The sequence below is a fragment of the Schistocerca serialis genome, chromosome 8 (assembly GCF_023864345.2).
Source record: "Schistocerca serialis cubense isolate TAMUIC-IGC-003099 chromosome 8, iqSchSeri2.2, whole genome shotgun sequence".
In the NCBI taxonomy this organism is placed as follows: domain Eukaryota; kingdom Metazoa; phylum Arthropoda; class Insecta; order Orthoptera; family Acrididae; genus Schistocerca; species Schistocerca serialis.
The window spans coordinates 510,251,395-510,269,088 of record NC_064645.1 but is presented as its reverse complement, the minus strand read 5'-3'; the positions used below and the strand labels follow the sequence as shown (position 1 = coordinate 510,269,088).

Below are 17,694 nucleotides of genomic sequence, written 5' to 3'. Positions count from 1 at the left end.
TAATTTCAAACCTTTACAAAACATAGGGAAGAAAGTTCATCGCTAACTACATTGTCGTTGTTTTTGAAGTACAACTACAGCATTAGGCACAATGTGTTAATTTATTACTTCTTTACTAATCACTTTATTCTCAACACATTTTGCAGACAGTATCCGCATATACCTTTTAATTTACTTGCAAAAATATCTTTATACGATATATAGCTCAGTGGCTGTGACGTCATAAACATTGAGATGCTTGAAAAACACATTAACTCATTTTTAAAGTAATCAAACGTTTGCAGTGTACAAGGTAGTTCGATTCCTTAGAGAAGCGGGGCTGGGGCGACACTGGTCCTTAAGAAGGTGTTATTACGAGTTGGTCATTACATCTGCGTGCACAGAAATGACTGTAGGGACTCAACCCATAGTTCCACAGGGCAGACTTTGCGGTCTGACCTAGCTGGTTTCCTTACTCCTCATTAAGACGTAATTAAAGGCTGTCCACTCAATTCTTAGAAAAACCACATTTTTCATAAAGTATAAGGCTATCAATTCAGACAGATAAGCCTACAATTCATCTTTGAAATTTTACTGGCATAGTACGCGCAGTTTGCTTCTTACCACTTTTTTATATATGGGAATGATACGTCGGCTTCCAGATCAATTTGTTGGACCGACTTTGACCGGATGGGACGGAGAGAAGTGGAACAGTAATAAGAAAATGAACTCATATTCGGGATGACGGCTGTTCAAACTCCGTCCAGAATTCAAATTTAGGTTTTCCGTCATTTCCCGAAATAGCCTACGGGGAGTACCGAGTCGGTTTCTGCGAGAGGGTAGTAGGTCTAGTTTCCTTCCTTACTGTGCTCCAATTTGAGCTGTGCTCCGGGACGAATTCTCTTGCTGTCAAAGGGTCATTCACATCCACTAAGAGCCACTTGGTAAATTTTTGTGGTATTCAATCCTTCGATTGCGGATTTATCTCTGCTCTACTGCCCTATATATATATATATATATATATATATATATATATATATATATATAATTTCAGGGATGTCTGAGTTTTCTATTTGTAGGTATAGAAATGAAGCTTCAGTAAGAGTCACTGAGGTGATTCTTTTTGCGCTATTTGGATTTATAAGAAGTTTCAGCGAGGCCTGATTCAGAAGCACCGCCCAAGCACAGGATCACTGTTCATCGATGACGGTAATCTGCCCCTCGGTGCAGGAATAAAAATGAAAAACCAAAAAAGAAAGAGAGACGCAGGATTTGGTCCTCCGTGTAGCTTTTAACGTACATTGTGTTCACAGCCTATTTCGAAGCCTACGGAAGCAGCTGTCTCATGTTTATCCGGCGGAACAGATAATAAAGATTTACGGTCGTTCTCTCAGCAACCATTTTTCCTCTGTTTCTCCAATAAAACTCACCTCGTGGAGACCGAGAAAGAAGAATTAGGTGTGTCACCATCGTTTACCAATCCCTCCCGCACGTTACCCTCGTGCTGAGGGGCGGTCGATGAGAGTCATTTGTCTGACTTATAACTGGCCCTGGTTACACAAAAGGGAAATCACAACAACGTCTTTCGCTTTTTGTAACGACATTAAGCAATGAAGATAAGGGAAAGGGCTATCAAAAAAACTGTATGTAGAGGTATGTTCAAAAAGTAACGGGAATTTACATTTTTTGTAAATAATTTTATTTATTCGTCCACATTAATGTTACCTCCTTCAAAGCAGTCCCTATTAGGTAATATACACTCATGCCAGAGTTTCCGCCAATACCCGAAACACTTACGGGACTTTAACTTTGCGACACCACTTAGCTCATTCAACAATGCCCTTTTAGTCTCAGCTTATAAATCGAGGGGCCTTTAAGGTCCTCTTTACTTATGGAAACAAAAAAAAAGGGATATGGGACCACATCTGGCGAATATGGAGACTGAGGTATCGCTACAGTGTTGTTTTTCGCCAAAAATTCGCGAACAAGCGATGAAGTGTGAGCAGGTACATTACCGTGGTGCAAAAGATAAGGTTTTTGTCGCCACAAAGTCGGGCTTTTTTTCGGATTGCTTCCCGCAGACGGCGTAGAACTTGCAGGTAGTACTTCTTATTGAGCGTTTGATCTTTTGGCAAGAACTCTTGATACACTGCGCCGTTAAAATCGAAGAAAACAGTGAGCAGAACCTTCACACTGGACCGCTCTTGCTGAGTGTTTTTTGATCTTGGCGAGTCAGACGGCGTACCCGTACACCCATGCCTGTCATGACACGTTTCATTAGTTCTGCATCATTGTTGATTTCGTTTAGCGACTCATTAGCAGGTACCATTCGACGCTGTTTTTGCTCTAAATTCAACACCTTTGGCACAAATTTTGCTGTCCCAAGTTTCATACCGAAAACATCCGGAAAGATTTCATGGCATGAGCAAGCTGATATGCCAGCACCATCAGGAACCTCTCTGGTTGTGATTCGGCGATCGTTCATAATCATTTCTTTCAATTTTGGCACTTTTTCATCGGCTGCTGATGTGCTGTGGCGTCCAGAACGTTCGTCATCTTCAGTTTCTTCACGGCCATCATGGAAACGCTTATGCTTCTCGTAGAACGTTGTCATACGAGACCCACCGAAATCAGTATTCAACATTTCTCAAACGTTGTTACATTTTATTCCATTTTTATAGCAAAATTTTATGCAAATTCTCCGATCCATTTTTAAAACAAACAAATGATCGCCACCTGTAAGCAAACAGATATAACCTACTCGACAGCTGATGACAGACTAAACAACCCATATGGCTATCAGTGTACAATACGTTTCCGACGTGTTTACCAACATAACAAGAAAAAATCGCGCGAATCGGACTAATACAACGCGCGAAATTAAAAAAAAATTCCGATATTTTTAACACATTTCGTAGACTAACTGTCTACTAAAATAATACACAACAGAGTAAACATAAAACTTGAGGAGATACTCAATGACGAACAGCTAGGTCACAACGTGGGTAACCAAAAATTACGCTTGTTTATCTAGCATATTTATGGATCTCGTCGACAAACTTCTCAAAAATTTAAAGTGGAAACCAACAATTGATATTACGAAGCGAAGAATGTAGTTTCAATCGGAATAATAACAGTGAGAAAGTAGATTAAATATGGCAGCATTTATAATCTACATAAAGTTTTCATTCTTCTTATGCTCCTGACCCTTTTCTTCAACTTCCTGTATACCACTTTTCTGACAGGCGTCACAGAAAGTGAAAGAGTTTCTGAATATGTCAGAAGAAACAATAAGGAAGTGTACAAGAAATGGTCGTTCTACAAGCTAAAGGCAAAATAAGATATAGAATAATTGACAAATCAGATGGGCAGGCAGGATTACGCAGGACTGGACAACAATAAACGAAAATATGAAGCTAGCAACGACAAAAATTGTAAATTATAAAGATAAGAAGGAAGTTAACTAACGACAAATCAGAAAGGCGTAATATAGCAGTGGCAACACAAAACGAGAACTACCTTAGAATTCCTACGTTCGGAAGACAACACTTCTGTTTTGTATGTAGTCACTCGGAGAGAGAAACTGTTAGAATTCGAAATTTATTGTTGGTGGAGAATTTTAAAATGAAGTTAACGAATAAGTTACCAATTTAAAAAGTGGCAAAAAACTTACGGAGGCATGACACACGTGGAAAAGTCTTACCATAATAGGAGACATGCTGATGGGATCAGTATAGACACTGACACCCCAACAATTTGCCGATGGATAAAGGAAAGAAGAGAAGATTCGGTTTTAACGCCACGTCGATGACGAGATCATTACGAATTTGGATTATACAAGCATTAAGAAGGATAGGGGCCATTTCCTGTCCAAACGAACCATATCGGCAATCGCCGTTATCGATTAACAGTAGCATTTGAATGGCTAATTCTCAACAGTTGGGTGGGAACCGAACCCCTTCCGAACTTGAATCCAGTGATCTAACTCTGCACTAATTCGTTTTGTTTGGCAGTGGTGCAGTAACAGCGCACAAGAAATCAAATCCTGAAAAAGTTATATACTGTTACTGGACAATCCGAAGAGATGTTTTATTGTTGTTATGTACTTTAAATGATCTATTTCAAGGTATACACTTTCATCTTAACTCAAACGAAATACTGAAGAACATAAAAGCGATCCAAAACGTAACCAAATCGGCAACGCACTTCAACGTTTCGGCTGAGTTAGACTGCCGCAAACACGTCTGAAGACGAAACTTCACAATTGCGAAACCGATCCTGTTAGTAAATTATCATCAATAAAGCAGCTGAATGAATTATACAATAACAGCATACGGTATCCCTTTTATCTTGACCATGCAAAATAACTACAAGTTAAATAAAAATTATCTGAAGCAAATGTTGTTCATCTAGTAGGGACACATTAATCAACTTGGCTGTCTTTCTTGTAACTTTGTTCGTCACGAAGATACGAACAGGAGCAACACTTTTTTTTAAATTTCATCCTGCATTTTTTATTCGGTAATCCACTTCATCTCAGCAAGACCCGTTCGAAAACGTGCCACTGTATACTGTCCACGCAAATGTGGCATTCTTAAAAGCGTAACACATAAGTGTTTTTGTCTCTCCTATACTAGCACATTGTGGAGATAACTAGAGTGCTAAGTTACATTCTCCACAGATGAGCACCATTGCTACCTCCTCTTCGTTGGTGCATATCGTACTCAGATAAACCTTCTGCTGAAGGCGGTTGACTGAATGACTGGTATGCATTTTCCTTGTGCTTTCATTTTTCTCCTGTCAACTGCAGCAAGTGGACGAGTTACGTTACCCTGGGTTATTTGCAGTGTTTGCCAGTACGGGAGAGTCGAAGTCAATTTTGTGTAACGTTTTCAATAGCATCATATAAGCGTGAATGGTACACTGTGGCGCGTTTTCGAACAGGTCTTGAAGAGAGTAAGCTGATTATCAAGTAAAAACGTACTGGGTTCAAAATGGTTCAAACGGCTCTGAGCACTATGGGACTTAACTGCTGAGCTCATCATTCCCCTAGAACTTAGAACTACTTAAACCTAACTAACCTAAGGACATCACACACATCCATGCCCGAGGCAGGATTCGAACCTGCGACCGTAGAGGTCGCGCAGTGCCAGACTGTAGCGCCTAGAACCGCTCGGCCACTCCGGCCGGCAAACGTACTGGGTGTTGTTTAAAAAAGACGTATTGCAGTTCACGTCTTCGTAACAAACGAAGTTATAAGAGAGGCTGTCATGCTGATTAATGTCCCCTTGGTGGCTAAACAACTTTTCTTGATACATTATCTGGACAGAAAGTTATTTGCAGCGGTCAAGATAAATGAGAGCCCCGCGGCTTAAAGGTGAACACGCGTAAGGTCGCATCCATCAAGATTAATCTACCAAAATAAATGTTACAATGGTTATTGGAAAACCTGGGTGCACCATCATACAGAGAAAAACAGGCTGGGTTTCTGTGCTCGCAAAACGTAATAAAAAGCTTAAGGCAAATGTCGGGATTGTTCGTTTGAAAGAGCACGGACGACTTCCTTTCCCATTCTTCCCTAATCCGATGGGACCGATGACCTCGTTATTTGGTTCCCTCCGTCAAATCAACCAACCAACCAACCAACCAATCAAGAAGGGAAAGGATGATAGGAAATGTGTTGCGTCATCAGGAAATAACTTCCATGGTCCTACAGGGAGCTGTGGAGAGTAATCTGTAGGAAAAGAAAGACAAGACACCCAAAAAATAACTGAGGCCGTACGGGGCAAGAGCTACTCTGAGATTAACAGGTTGGGAGGAAGTCGTAGCGGGTCGCTCCAACCAGTCAGAGGATCGATGAAGGAGAGGAATGGGAAATTAGCAGCTCTTGATGGTTTTGAAATACCTATTTTTTCTGAGTGCTGCCCTACCCTGCGAATTAACGAGCTACGTCTGGAACTGGCTGAAGTGAGCGCTCGGCTTACCCTTGGAGATGTCCAGCGAGGTGACCTTCCCCTGCAGCAGGACGCCGTTGGAGCCGCACTCGGTGCGCGCGTCCCAGAAGCGCAGCCTCTGGTCGAAGTGGCCGCTGATGATAGTCGCGCCCGAGCCGTCCCACGTCACCAGGTCGTTGCAGATGGAACCGGCGAATTTCGTTTCCACACCTTTGCGGACGACGAAATCATTTACTAATTCGTATAGCATAACATAAAAATACATTAACGATTAATAAATACTGGTGTCACAACAAGACTTCCACTGTCTTATCAATTGCATCTTAGGAAAACTGTGAGAATTTTGAATGAAAAATTTAAACAAACAGTATTACAACTCATGCCGAGGGGAAACACTAAACCGGTTGCCATAAATTGCCAAGCGTTTGCACATGACTTTGCGATGTAGTTCGAAAGCTAAATACACTAATGGCTATTAAAATTGCTACACCACGAAGATGACGTGTTACAGACGCAAAATTTAACCGACAGGAAGAAGATGCTGTGATATGCAAATGCTTAGCTTTTCAGAGCATTCGCACAAGGTTGGCGCCGGTGGCGACACCTACAACGTGCTGACATGAGGAAAGTTTCCAACCGATTTCTAATACACAAAAAGCAGTTGAGCGGCGCTGGCTGGTGAAACGTTGTTGTGATGCCTCGTGTAAGGAGCAGAAATGCGTACCATAACGTTTCCGACTTTGATAAAGGTCGGATTGTAGCGTATCGCGATTGCGGTTTATCGTATCGCGACATTGCTGTTCGTGTTGGTCGAGATCCAATGACTGTTAGTAGAATATGGAATCGGTGGGTTCAGGAGGGTAATACGGAAGGCCGTGCTGGATCCCAACGGCCTCGTATCACACTAGCAGTTGAGATGACAAGCATCTTATCCGCATGGCTGTAAAGGATCGTACAGCCACGTCTCGATCCGTGAGTCAATAGATGAGGACGTTTGCAAAACAACAACCATATGCGCGAATTTGCAGTTGAGATGACAGGCATCTTATCCGCATGGCTGTAAAGGATCGTGCAGCCACGTCTCGATCCGTGAGTCAACAGATGAGGACGTTTGCAAAACAACAACCATATGCGCGAACAGTTCGACGACGTTTGCAGCAGCATGGACTATCAGCTCGGAGACTATGGCTGCGGTTACCCGTGACGCTGCATCACAGACAGGAGTGCCTGAGATGGTGTACTCGACGACGAACCTGGGTGCACGAATGGCAAAACGTCATTTTTTCGGATGAATCCAGGTTCTGTTTACAGTATAATGATGGTCGCATCCGTGTTTGGCGACATCACGGTGAACGCACACTGGAAGCGTGTATTCGTCATCGCCATACTCGCGTATCACCCGGCGTGATGGTATGGGGTGCCATTGGTTACACGTCTCGGCCACCTCTTGTTCGCATTGACGGCACTTTGAACAGTGGACGTTACATTTCAGATGTGTTACAACTTTTGGCTCTACCCATCATTCGATCCCTGCGAAACCCTACATTTCAGCAGGATAATGCACAACCGCACGTTGAAGGTCCTGTACGGGCCTTTTCCGGATACAGAAAATGTTCGACTGCTGACCTGGCCAGCACATTCTCCAGATCTCTCACCAATTGAAAACGTCTGGTCAATGGTGGCCGAGCAACTGGCTCGTCACAATACGCCAGTCACTACTCTTGATGAACTGTGGTATCGTGTTGAAGCTGCGTGGGCAGCTAGCTGTACCTGTACACGCCATCCAAGCTCTGTTTGACCCAATGCCCAGGCGTATCAAGGTGGTTATTAGGGCCAGAGGTGGTTGTTCTGGGTACTGATTTCTCAGGATCTATGCCCCCAGATTGCGTGAAAATGTAATCACATGTCAGTTTATAGTATAACATATTTGTCCAATGAATACCCGTTATCATCTGCATTTCTTCTTGGGTAGCAATTTTAATGGCCAGTAGTTTAAATGCAAGAATGCAAATAAATCTCATGCAAGACACGGTCAACACGTTACGCTTAAAAATCTTTGCAAAGAAAGCGTTATTTGTATCGAATATAAAAAGCGCTCCAAAGCTATCAAGAACAGGTCTTGGAGCAGTAGAAAAGTTAAAGAAATTGAAATATTTGCGGGAAGTAATCCAACAAAACAGTGTAGGTATAACTGCTATAGAGAAAACAATGCCTGAGGTAGAAATAGCTTACGGTAAAATTAAGCACATCTACGATAAAAAATGATTATCCAAAAAGTTTAAAACGAAATATTAGAGTACAGTGTCGCAACTGGAGCGCCTACATGCTAGATAATACTTAGTACTGAATTATAAGCTTGAAAAATTATAAGAATTAGGTAGAAGAATCTTAAATAAATATTAGGTCGAGTTCACGATTTTGGAAATTAGTAAGTAACAAGAAATTTATCAGAACATGGAAAACACACTAGAATCAATGAGAAAGAAGAAACAGACTGCCATACTTTCGAAATATTTACAGGATGCAGTACAAAAGACTAACAAAAAGCATCTTCAGATACCTTTGGGGGAAAAGTTAACAACCAGTTAGGTTCAAAAGGTTGAGCGCTCTGAAATAAAAAAAAATAAAGGAGAAGTAGTGTTGTATCCGGAAGGTCCGTGTGTCACCTTAAGGCACTGCGTGCGGTCAACACCTACTCCCTTGTGCTGTAACGTTACAGCTGAAAATTGAGGAGACTGTGTGACCTATAGTACTGACACCTGTGCTAGAGTCTGCTAATCGAAGAAAATTTTGGAAAAAAGAGAAATACCAAGGAACCAGTACTGTAGTTTGGTAGCTTCGTATGTTCTGTCGCAACTATATGACAAGTACGTAGATGGAGCAGTCAGTAGGTACCGCCAGTGTTAACTGCGGCGCAGACGAGACGTTAAAATGCAAAGTTCTGGTTCACTGCTCGGAAATCGACTGTCAACACCTACTCCCTTGTGCACCTATCGCTGAAGCCGAAGGAACTGCCTGAAAAAAAAAAAAGATCACGCATTAAGTTTTATACGCTAGCATCTGTCTTCTTCGTCTTCCTCTTAGCTGGCGATAGGCGGCCAGTCCCGCGTCACTGATTTCCGACAGCATCACTGAACTACCCAAAATCCGCTCGTCTCCCTTCGTGTGTGGTCGCGAAAGAGGGTTCCTGACTTTTTTAGTATAAATGACAGCTCGTCAAACTGCGGCCGTATCAAGTACTCGCGGGGGCGGCGGACCTCAGACGTATTTTATAATAATATGTGTATTAACTAACAACTAAGAGCTGGATGAAAAAAAAATCAACTAATGTTAGTAGCTTCTTAGAAGTCTACTTTTCCTGCTCAGTAACAAACAAAAATATTTACTGAGACAGCAGTATTTTAAGATTTAATTTTCATTCGTGTTGGTGAATTCTGCCGTGAGCTAAGTAGAGTTGTAGGTGAATTCTGCCGTGAGCTAAGTAGAGTTACCTCACAGGCAAAGGGGCAAGTAGCGTGGACACTGTGATATATGAGAGGTGGAATGTCTTATTGTTCGTCTTGCTGTTCTAACGACTCACGGGCGTGGGCTGCTATGGTATAAATTTTGACACGGAAGTCTACATTTACATGGACACTCTGCAAATAACATTTAAGTGCCTTGCAGAGGGTTCATCGAAACAACTTCACAATTCTCTATTATTCCAATTTCGTATAGCACGCGGAAAGAGTAAGCACCTATATCCTTCCGTACGAGCTCTGATTTCCCTTATTTTATCGTGGTGATCGTTCCTCCTATGTAGGTCGGTGTCAACAAAATATTTTCGCAATCGGAGGAGAAAGTTGGCGATTCGAATTTCGTGAGACGATTCCGTCGCAACGAAAAACGCCTTTCCTTTAATGATTTCCAACCCACATTCTGTATCATTTCTGTGACACTTTCTCCCATATTTCGCGATAATACAAAACGTGCTGCCTTTCTTTGAATTTTTTTGATGCACTCCGTCAGTCCTAAGTAGTAAGGATCCCACACCGCGCAGCAGTATTCTAAAAAGAGGACGGACAAATGTAGTGTAGGCAGTCTCCTTAGTAGGTCTGTTACATTTTCTAAGTGTCCTTCCAATAAAACGCAGTCTTTGATTAGCCTTCCCCACAACGTTTTCTATGTGTTCCTTCCAATTTAAGTTGTTCGTAATTGTAATACCTAGGTATTTAGTTGAATTTACGGCTTTTAGATAACATGGATTCGTGAATGCGCGTTACAGAGATTATCTTCAAATGCGGTACTTATTTTCAGCAACTAACATTAAATTAATTAATTAAATCTGTTATGACACAACGCAATGAGTAGAAGAAAAATAACACTGAATACATTTAGTATGTATTTGTGTTCGTCACTCTTATAGCATAATGCATTTAAACATAAGTAAAAGTGCTATTATCAATCAATTAATTAACCTATGACCCAGAAAAAACAACAACACTTAGTTAGGCAACTGAAGTCTCACAGCTTAGGTGTTACTGAAGGTGACAGCAGTCTGCCACAGAAAACAGTCGACACGAAGTGTTTCGAATGGTGCCGGCGTTTAACAATCATTCCTTGGTGGTCGGCAGCCAACTTATCGCGTCCCTGCTACGGCTATACCCAGATCAGAATAACAAACTAACTGATAGCGATGAATAGTTGAGCGAGGAAGGGGGTGATGTGCGTGCACGCACATTATGGCTGTAGCAGCAACAGCTTGCCAGTCACTGTAATGTGCATGCAAAGCGTCGTATTTGTGCAGAAGAGTACTCCTTAACAGTGAGATGAGATTTATTGTGCAAATGCAGTACACACCATTCAGTCAACACAAACACAAAAATAAAGACGATCCATGGCAACGTGTAAATGCCGCTTAGTTCAGAATCACTTTCTTCCTCGACACTGTCGTCATCTGAGTGCTGGTCCATGGACGAGCCACTGGAATTGCCCAAGGCTATAACTGTAGTTTCTATATTACTCTCGACACTCACTTCACGTGTACACGCTTCTTTTCTCCACTTCTCTGGCGTTATTTGTACCACTGCTTCCTATAACAGTCTTTTAATTTTTGCCACAATGAAGCTTTTGTTATTTGTTACCACGTTACCTTTAATGTGCACCCAAATCATTTCGATGGCGTTAAAGTGCCAGTGGTATGGTGGAAGCCTAAGAACCCTGTGGTCATGTTATTTAGCTACCTCGTCCACAACATACAGTTGGAACTGTGGCTTATTTTTCTTTACTATTTCCATGAGTTCCGCCTTACATAAAGCGTCCTGAATTTTCACGTTGTGGCGTTTCAACCGTTCAACGATGTCGGCTTTTATCTTCGCCATCGGTGGATAATTTTATTTAATAACTGAATTGTATGGGGCATTATCCATTAAAATGACAGACGGTCGATTTACTGGCTACTCCGGGGCAGCAAGGGGGAGCCTGGCAGACCCACGATCTGATCCACCAGGACACACAACCCACGGAGATTGGTAGGAGGCAGGTTCAAGAGGCACAATTACACTGAAAGGTGTATCAGACGTCCTCAGTAAGATCGATATCTGAGTAGAGGGAGGGACGAGGCGGCAAACAAACACTTTCATATATTGTTCCTCAGCCAACTGTGAGAGTGGTTGTGAGTGGTTGTGATATTATATCACAAGTCACCCGCACCACGTGCCAAAATTCGTACTTGACCACTTGTGCGAGATCAAACACCTTAATTAAAATTCCTATACGTATCTCTACGGAATAGTGATCCCTTCGTTACAGTTAACACTCTTCTGTATCTCACTTCTTAGCATGAATTTTGTGTCGATGTATACTTCTTAACAAAAAAAAAAAAGTGAAGCACCAGGAAGCAGATAGGGAAACGAAATTAAACTTCACACTAGTTGAGAGGTTATTTGATGTTATTTCACTGATTACAAACTCGAGTCAAATGTACGAAGAACTTGACTGTATAGAGATAAGTCCGCAGATCAGTATGACATTGCAACCCGTATGGCCTGGATGCTTGCACTTATTCGGTCGGGAGTAGCTTCATAAAGGGAATGTAACCTTTCCTGAGGCAAGCTGGCCAACAAATGGTGTAATCTGTACTTAATATCCCGGATACTTGGTACTGGCCGGCAGGTGTGGCCGAGCGGTTCTAGGCGCTTCAGTCTGGAACCGTGCGACCACTACGGTCGCAGGTTCGAATCCTACCTCAGGCATGGATGTGTGTGATGTCCTTAGGTTAGTTAGGTTTAAGTAGTTCTAAGTTCTAGGGGACTGATGACCTCAGATGTAAAGTTCCATAGTGCTCAGAGCCATTCGAACCATACTTGGTACTAGGACGGAGCTGACGTCCGAGCTGATCCCAGACATGTTCTGTCTAGGACAGCTCTTGGGATGCTGCTGGCGAGGGGAGTAGCGCTGTATCACGCGGACAATTCATAAGAAACGTGGCACATATGGACGAGGAATGTCGAGTTGAAAATTGGCACCACGACTGTGTCGCATTACACGTAACACATGAGGACGCATGATGTCTGTGACTTACCGTTGTGCCGTCAGAGTACCATCAAATAGTACCAGTCGCGACCTCAAGTCATACTCAATGGTCCCGAAGCCACGATGCCAGGAGTGACTTCACTGTGCCTCTCCAAAACACTGGAAGAATGATACTTCTCCCCAGGTCGCCGTCAGATTCACCGACGACGGCTATTCGAGGGTAGTGCACAACTGCGAATCATCGCTTAAGACATTGCGATGCCACCCGCCGTCCATGCTTCCCAGTCACGGCACCATTCCAAATTCAGTCGTTTGTGTTAGTGTTAACAGCGGCCTACGCACGGGATGGAGTGCTGCTAGTCTCCGACAAATGTTGCAGGATGACACTGAATGCTGTATAGAGTCCATTACGTGTTCTCGGGTGGCGTGAGCAGATGTCGACGGAGTTACGATTTGCCTGGTGCACAATACAGCGATCGTCTCTGAAGCTCGACGACAGGTACGCCTACCCTCAAGTTCCCATGCAATCTAACACCGGGCCACTGTCACATCCGAATGATCCATAAATCTGGATACTGCACGATTCGACCAGCCGGCCAACTGGAGGCCCACAATGAGACCCCTTCCAAGCACCGATAGATGTTGTAACGCTCTCTCACACGAGTATGCGGCATCTCTGTGACCTTCATACTGATCACTCAACATCTGACGCACTTCACGCCCCTTATACTCCCTACCTGGTACAAATACCAAACACGAACAACACTAATGTAGTCTGGTGAACGTTCTACCTGTCACACAAATTAACAACTCTTATCATTTACATACACAGCGATAGTGTGTACGTGAAGGAAGTTACATAGACCTCCGTCCATGTCTTCTGGATGTTTCACTTTTCTGTCAGACAGTGTACTTTGCACACAGATTTCCCCCTCCGACAACAAAAGGAGAGTAAAGAGACTACCATAGCCAGATTCTTTACATAGTGAGGGCCGGCCGCTGTGGCCGAGCGGTTCTAGGCGCTTCAGTCTGGAAGCACGCTGCAGCTACCGTCGCAGGTACGAATCCTCCCTCGGGGATGGACGTGTGTGATGTCCTTAGGTTAGTTAGGTTTAAGTAGTTCGAAATCTAGGGGACTGATGACCTCAGATATTAAGTCCCATAGCGCTTAGGGCCATTCTTTACATACTGACATACTGCAGAAAAGCCGAGCGGTTCTAGGCGCTATAGTCTGGCACCGCGCGACCGCTACGGTCGCAGGTTCGAGTCCTGCCTCGGGCATGGATGTATGTGATGTCCTTAGGTTAGTTAGGTTTAAGTAGTTCTAAATACTAGGGGACTGATGACCTCAGATGTTAAGTCCCATAGTGTTCAGAGCCATTTGAACCATTTTACTGCAGAAAAGTATCCCGGAACCTGCTCTACGATACGGTCATTATGACAGAACGTGCTTATTTCTCCAAAATGAGAAGAGTCCTCCCCCTTAAAAGAGGCATCTTGATACAGACAACGTCCACCTTCGCGTCGGTTCAGGATGCAAACCCTATGACGAACGAAGATTCTTTCTTTCAGCAGGTAGAAGTTACCTTCCTCAGTAGTCGTTACAAGAGCTACTTCGTGAGGTCAGAAGCTTACTGAATACTGGTCACCGCGACGCCCTCAGGCCTATTCTCTGGAAACGCCAATGGTTAGCGCTCTCGGGCCCAGGCACTTGCCACGTGGAGTCATTACCTTGGACTGAGACGCCTAATGACGGTTGCGATGAAGCGCAACTGCTTCAGCGCAGGGTGAGAACTATCTCGAGCAGCAGCGTTGTAGCAGCCTACTGGATGTTGCAGTCAGTCTTCATATTGGCATGATAAGAAGAAATGGCAGCCATCCCCCTTTGTCGGCTCGACCAAAGTACCATGAGTACAATAATCTCTCAGATCTATCTGCTTTGTTAAGAAAATTTCCTCTGAACGATATCTGCAGTGTAGAGGTTAAATTTAGTTCCTAAAATACCGCCACATTGCCCGCCCCTCTGTAATCACTACTTGTTCAGTAAAGCATGTTTCCCTTTGTGTGACAGTGTCTTGGTTACGGCTGACTACTGTGAATTATTGGCTGCATCTGTAATTTTGTGACAGTGGTTTCCGATTCTCGCCAGCGTGAAAGTTCTTTATTGTAATATATGCATATTTTAATGATAACCTTTTTCACCGTGTGTAGAACCCCTGTGCATCTCCTCAGTTTTGTAATTAATCATTTAGAACTCCATACCAGTAGGTTCGAACGGATTGCCTTCCACGGTCAAGACAGACCGGAAATCACGATTAATTTACTACGCACAGGACACAACGTGGAGAGACACCCTTCCATTCACACAAATCGAGAGGCTGTCTGTCATGCCCACAGTCAACCCTACACGCAAATGGACTGGCCTAAACATGCAGTTACATTAGCGGGATAAAAACATATAGATCAGCAGTTGCAAGACATTGCATCTGACGGTCGTATAGGTGTAAGGCGCAATGATGATGATTATTGGAAGAAATGACGTCGTCTTTCTCGTCAAACTCTATTGGGAAAAATCGAGAGAACCTGTACTCAAAGCACTCTCTGTAACAGTTCTACTGTATCCGCCCTATTTTTCGCATAAGGATGATGAGAGAAAAATAAGAAGTTAGAGCCAGCCAGTTTCCCTCGCTCCATGCACAAATACTATAGAACAGAGAGCGACTGCTACTTATACAGGGTATCGTTCCCCATGTTCCGTATAGTGGAACGGTAATAACGAATTATTTAGTAGCATTCTGAGCGATCCTCGTAAGATCAGGTACTTGTACCACGATGCTAAAAAATTAATTATCATTCATGATTAAAATTATCGCATATTTCGATCTGTGAAGGACTGAAATTTACACATACCTCATGACACACTCACTTATGCTTCAAAAGACTCTTCTATACACATAAAAGCGATATAGTAATCAGTCAGTATTTAAAATTTTAAATATTTATGTGGCAGCTAGCCGTTAAACGGAACAACGATACAAACCGTTCGCAATAAACTAGCTGAGCGAAGTCGAAATGTGTGTAAAATGTGTGTAAAATCTTATGGGACTTAACTGCTGAGGTCATCAGTCCTTAAGCCTACACACTACTTAACCTAAATTATCCTAAGGACAAACACACACACCCATGCCCGAGGGAGGACTCGAAGCTCCGCCGGGACCAGCCGCACAGTTTATGACTGCACCGCCCTAGACCGCTCGGCTAATCCCGCGTGGCTGAGCGAAGTCGCAAATGCACACCTGATCCTGCCTCCTCCGCGTACAGCCTGTTCGTAATCAATTTTTATTAATGTATGACTACTAGAACTACCTGATCAGTTTTTAAGACTAGTACATCGATTATTGTGCGCCCCTGGTAGCTGAGTGATCAGCGCGACGGAATGTCATGCCTAACAGCCCGGGTTCGATTCCCGACTGGGTCGGAGATTTTCTCCGCCATAGACTGGGTGTTGTGTTGTCCTTATCATCATCATTTCATCCCCATCGACACGCAAGTCGCCGAAGTGGTGTCAACTCGAAAGACTTGCACCAGACGAACGGTCTACCCGACGGGAGGCCCTAGCCACAAGGCAGTTCCATTTCCATCGATTATTATATGAACAGATCAAAGGTTAGTTAATATTAATGACAGCTTAAGGCAAAGAAGAATAAGAGGTTGTTAGCTGGCTGTCGTCATTCAGTAGACAAGCTGCGTTCCCAGTTTCGTATAAATATCCTCCTCCCCCCCCCCCCCCCCCCCCCCCACTTGTCGACGCCGTAGCATCCCAGCCCGACTGCAATGAGACAACCTTTCGTTTTTTCGATAATCAAGTGGTCTGTAAACAGAAATTTTCAGCATGTCATACGAGGAATCAAAATTTCCCACCGACCACTTGCTATCATCGCTGGGTAGGAGAGGCCCCACCCGACTGCTGCAGGGCTAATACTCGCACCAATAGCCCGGTTGGCCCGTTTTATCGGTGACCAGCCGTTATCTATGGGTGCAGAGCTCCGGAACCCGTCATAAAACAGTTATGAGTCGTAACGCGACCACTCGTTTGAATCGCACAGTGGCGACAATTAAAGCTGTACGACGTCGTTGCCCGTGGAGATTGGGCGCGCCCCACTCGCAAAACGGGGCCCTGCCAGCCGTCGCGCCCCTCGGAGCATAAATGCACAGGACCTGAAGCGAGATCTCTCTCGAGAAAAACGTGAACGTACTAATGACGGTCAATGAAGAAAAGTTGGCTACTTTCCGCAGTGCCTACAGCTACGGTAATTCAGTAACACAACGTAATACGTGGTTCCAGTTTGCAGAGAAAATTCCTTCCACCTGCTGACAGAAAATAGTATGCTCAACATCCTACAACCGGTGCACTTCCCTCTGTGTTCCGGAGGGTCCACTTTTCTGAAACTGATCTCTGTTTAGTCACCCCGATGACTCAAATGTTCAGCAATCCGTGGCAGATACACTTTTCATACATCAACATCCGGTTCTTCAGTTCTCATATTTTCGATCTTTAATTTTCCCACAAGTCTGAATTTCTTAAGACGTAAACACGTTTCGTAGGCTGTTTTCGCGACTGGCTATTTCAAATATAAATAAATACACGACGCAAATGATCGCTAAACTTTAATTTGTTTTATTTACGAAACGTTTTGCATCAGGTGACAGTTTCGTGTGTAGCTCGGGTGCATTGTTACCATGAAAACCAGCGATGTCGAAATATTGAGAATGTTTCATGTTTATCACACTGATCAGCTTGTGGTGGATTAGTAGGAAGAAATATTTTGGAACTGACGTGGCATACCTGCAGTCCTGTGCTGCTTTGTAGTGTACGTTCCTCGAGATATTCGTATATGACTTTTGCACATTCATTGTTAACAGGCTTAACCAGAATTGTTACAGGTATGTAACGTCTCCGGCCTTACAGAAGATTATTACACACATCAGTGGATTTTTTGACGAATCCATAATGGTTTCACGTGACGCACAGAAACTATGAGAGATTAACAATATATAAACAAAAGTTCGTCGACTCTCTCTATTTCGATTTTTACTTCCGATATGTATTTCGGAACGAAAGCTTCGTCAACCATTTTTCCAAGATTCACACGAGGTTTTCCGTCTTGAACTAGCGAACCTGTATTGGTGTACTTGAAGAAATTCCTTCAGATAGACTGAAAAAAGACGATGAAGAAGAAGAAGAAGC

At 43.4% G+C, this 17,694-nt stretch overlaps 1 protein-coding gene across 1 annotated transcript in view; it reads right to left on the bottom strand.

The window, feature by feature from the left end:
- The window catches only part of LOC126416605 (autophagy-related protein 16-1-like), a 135,476-nt gene that overhangs the window by 39,952 nt on the left and 77,830 nt on the right, over nucleotides 1-17,694 (bottom strand). The window contains exon 2 of the mRNA XM_050084359.1: nucleotides 5,964-6,143. Within this exon, the coding sequence (XP_049940316.1) occupies nucleotides 5,964-6,143 (180 nt within the window). The remainder of the gene's footprint in view (nucleotides 1-5,963; nucleotides 6,144-17,694) is intronic.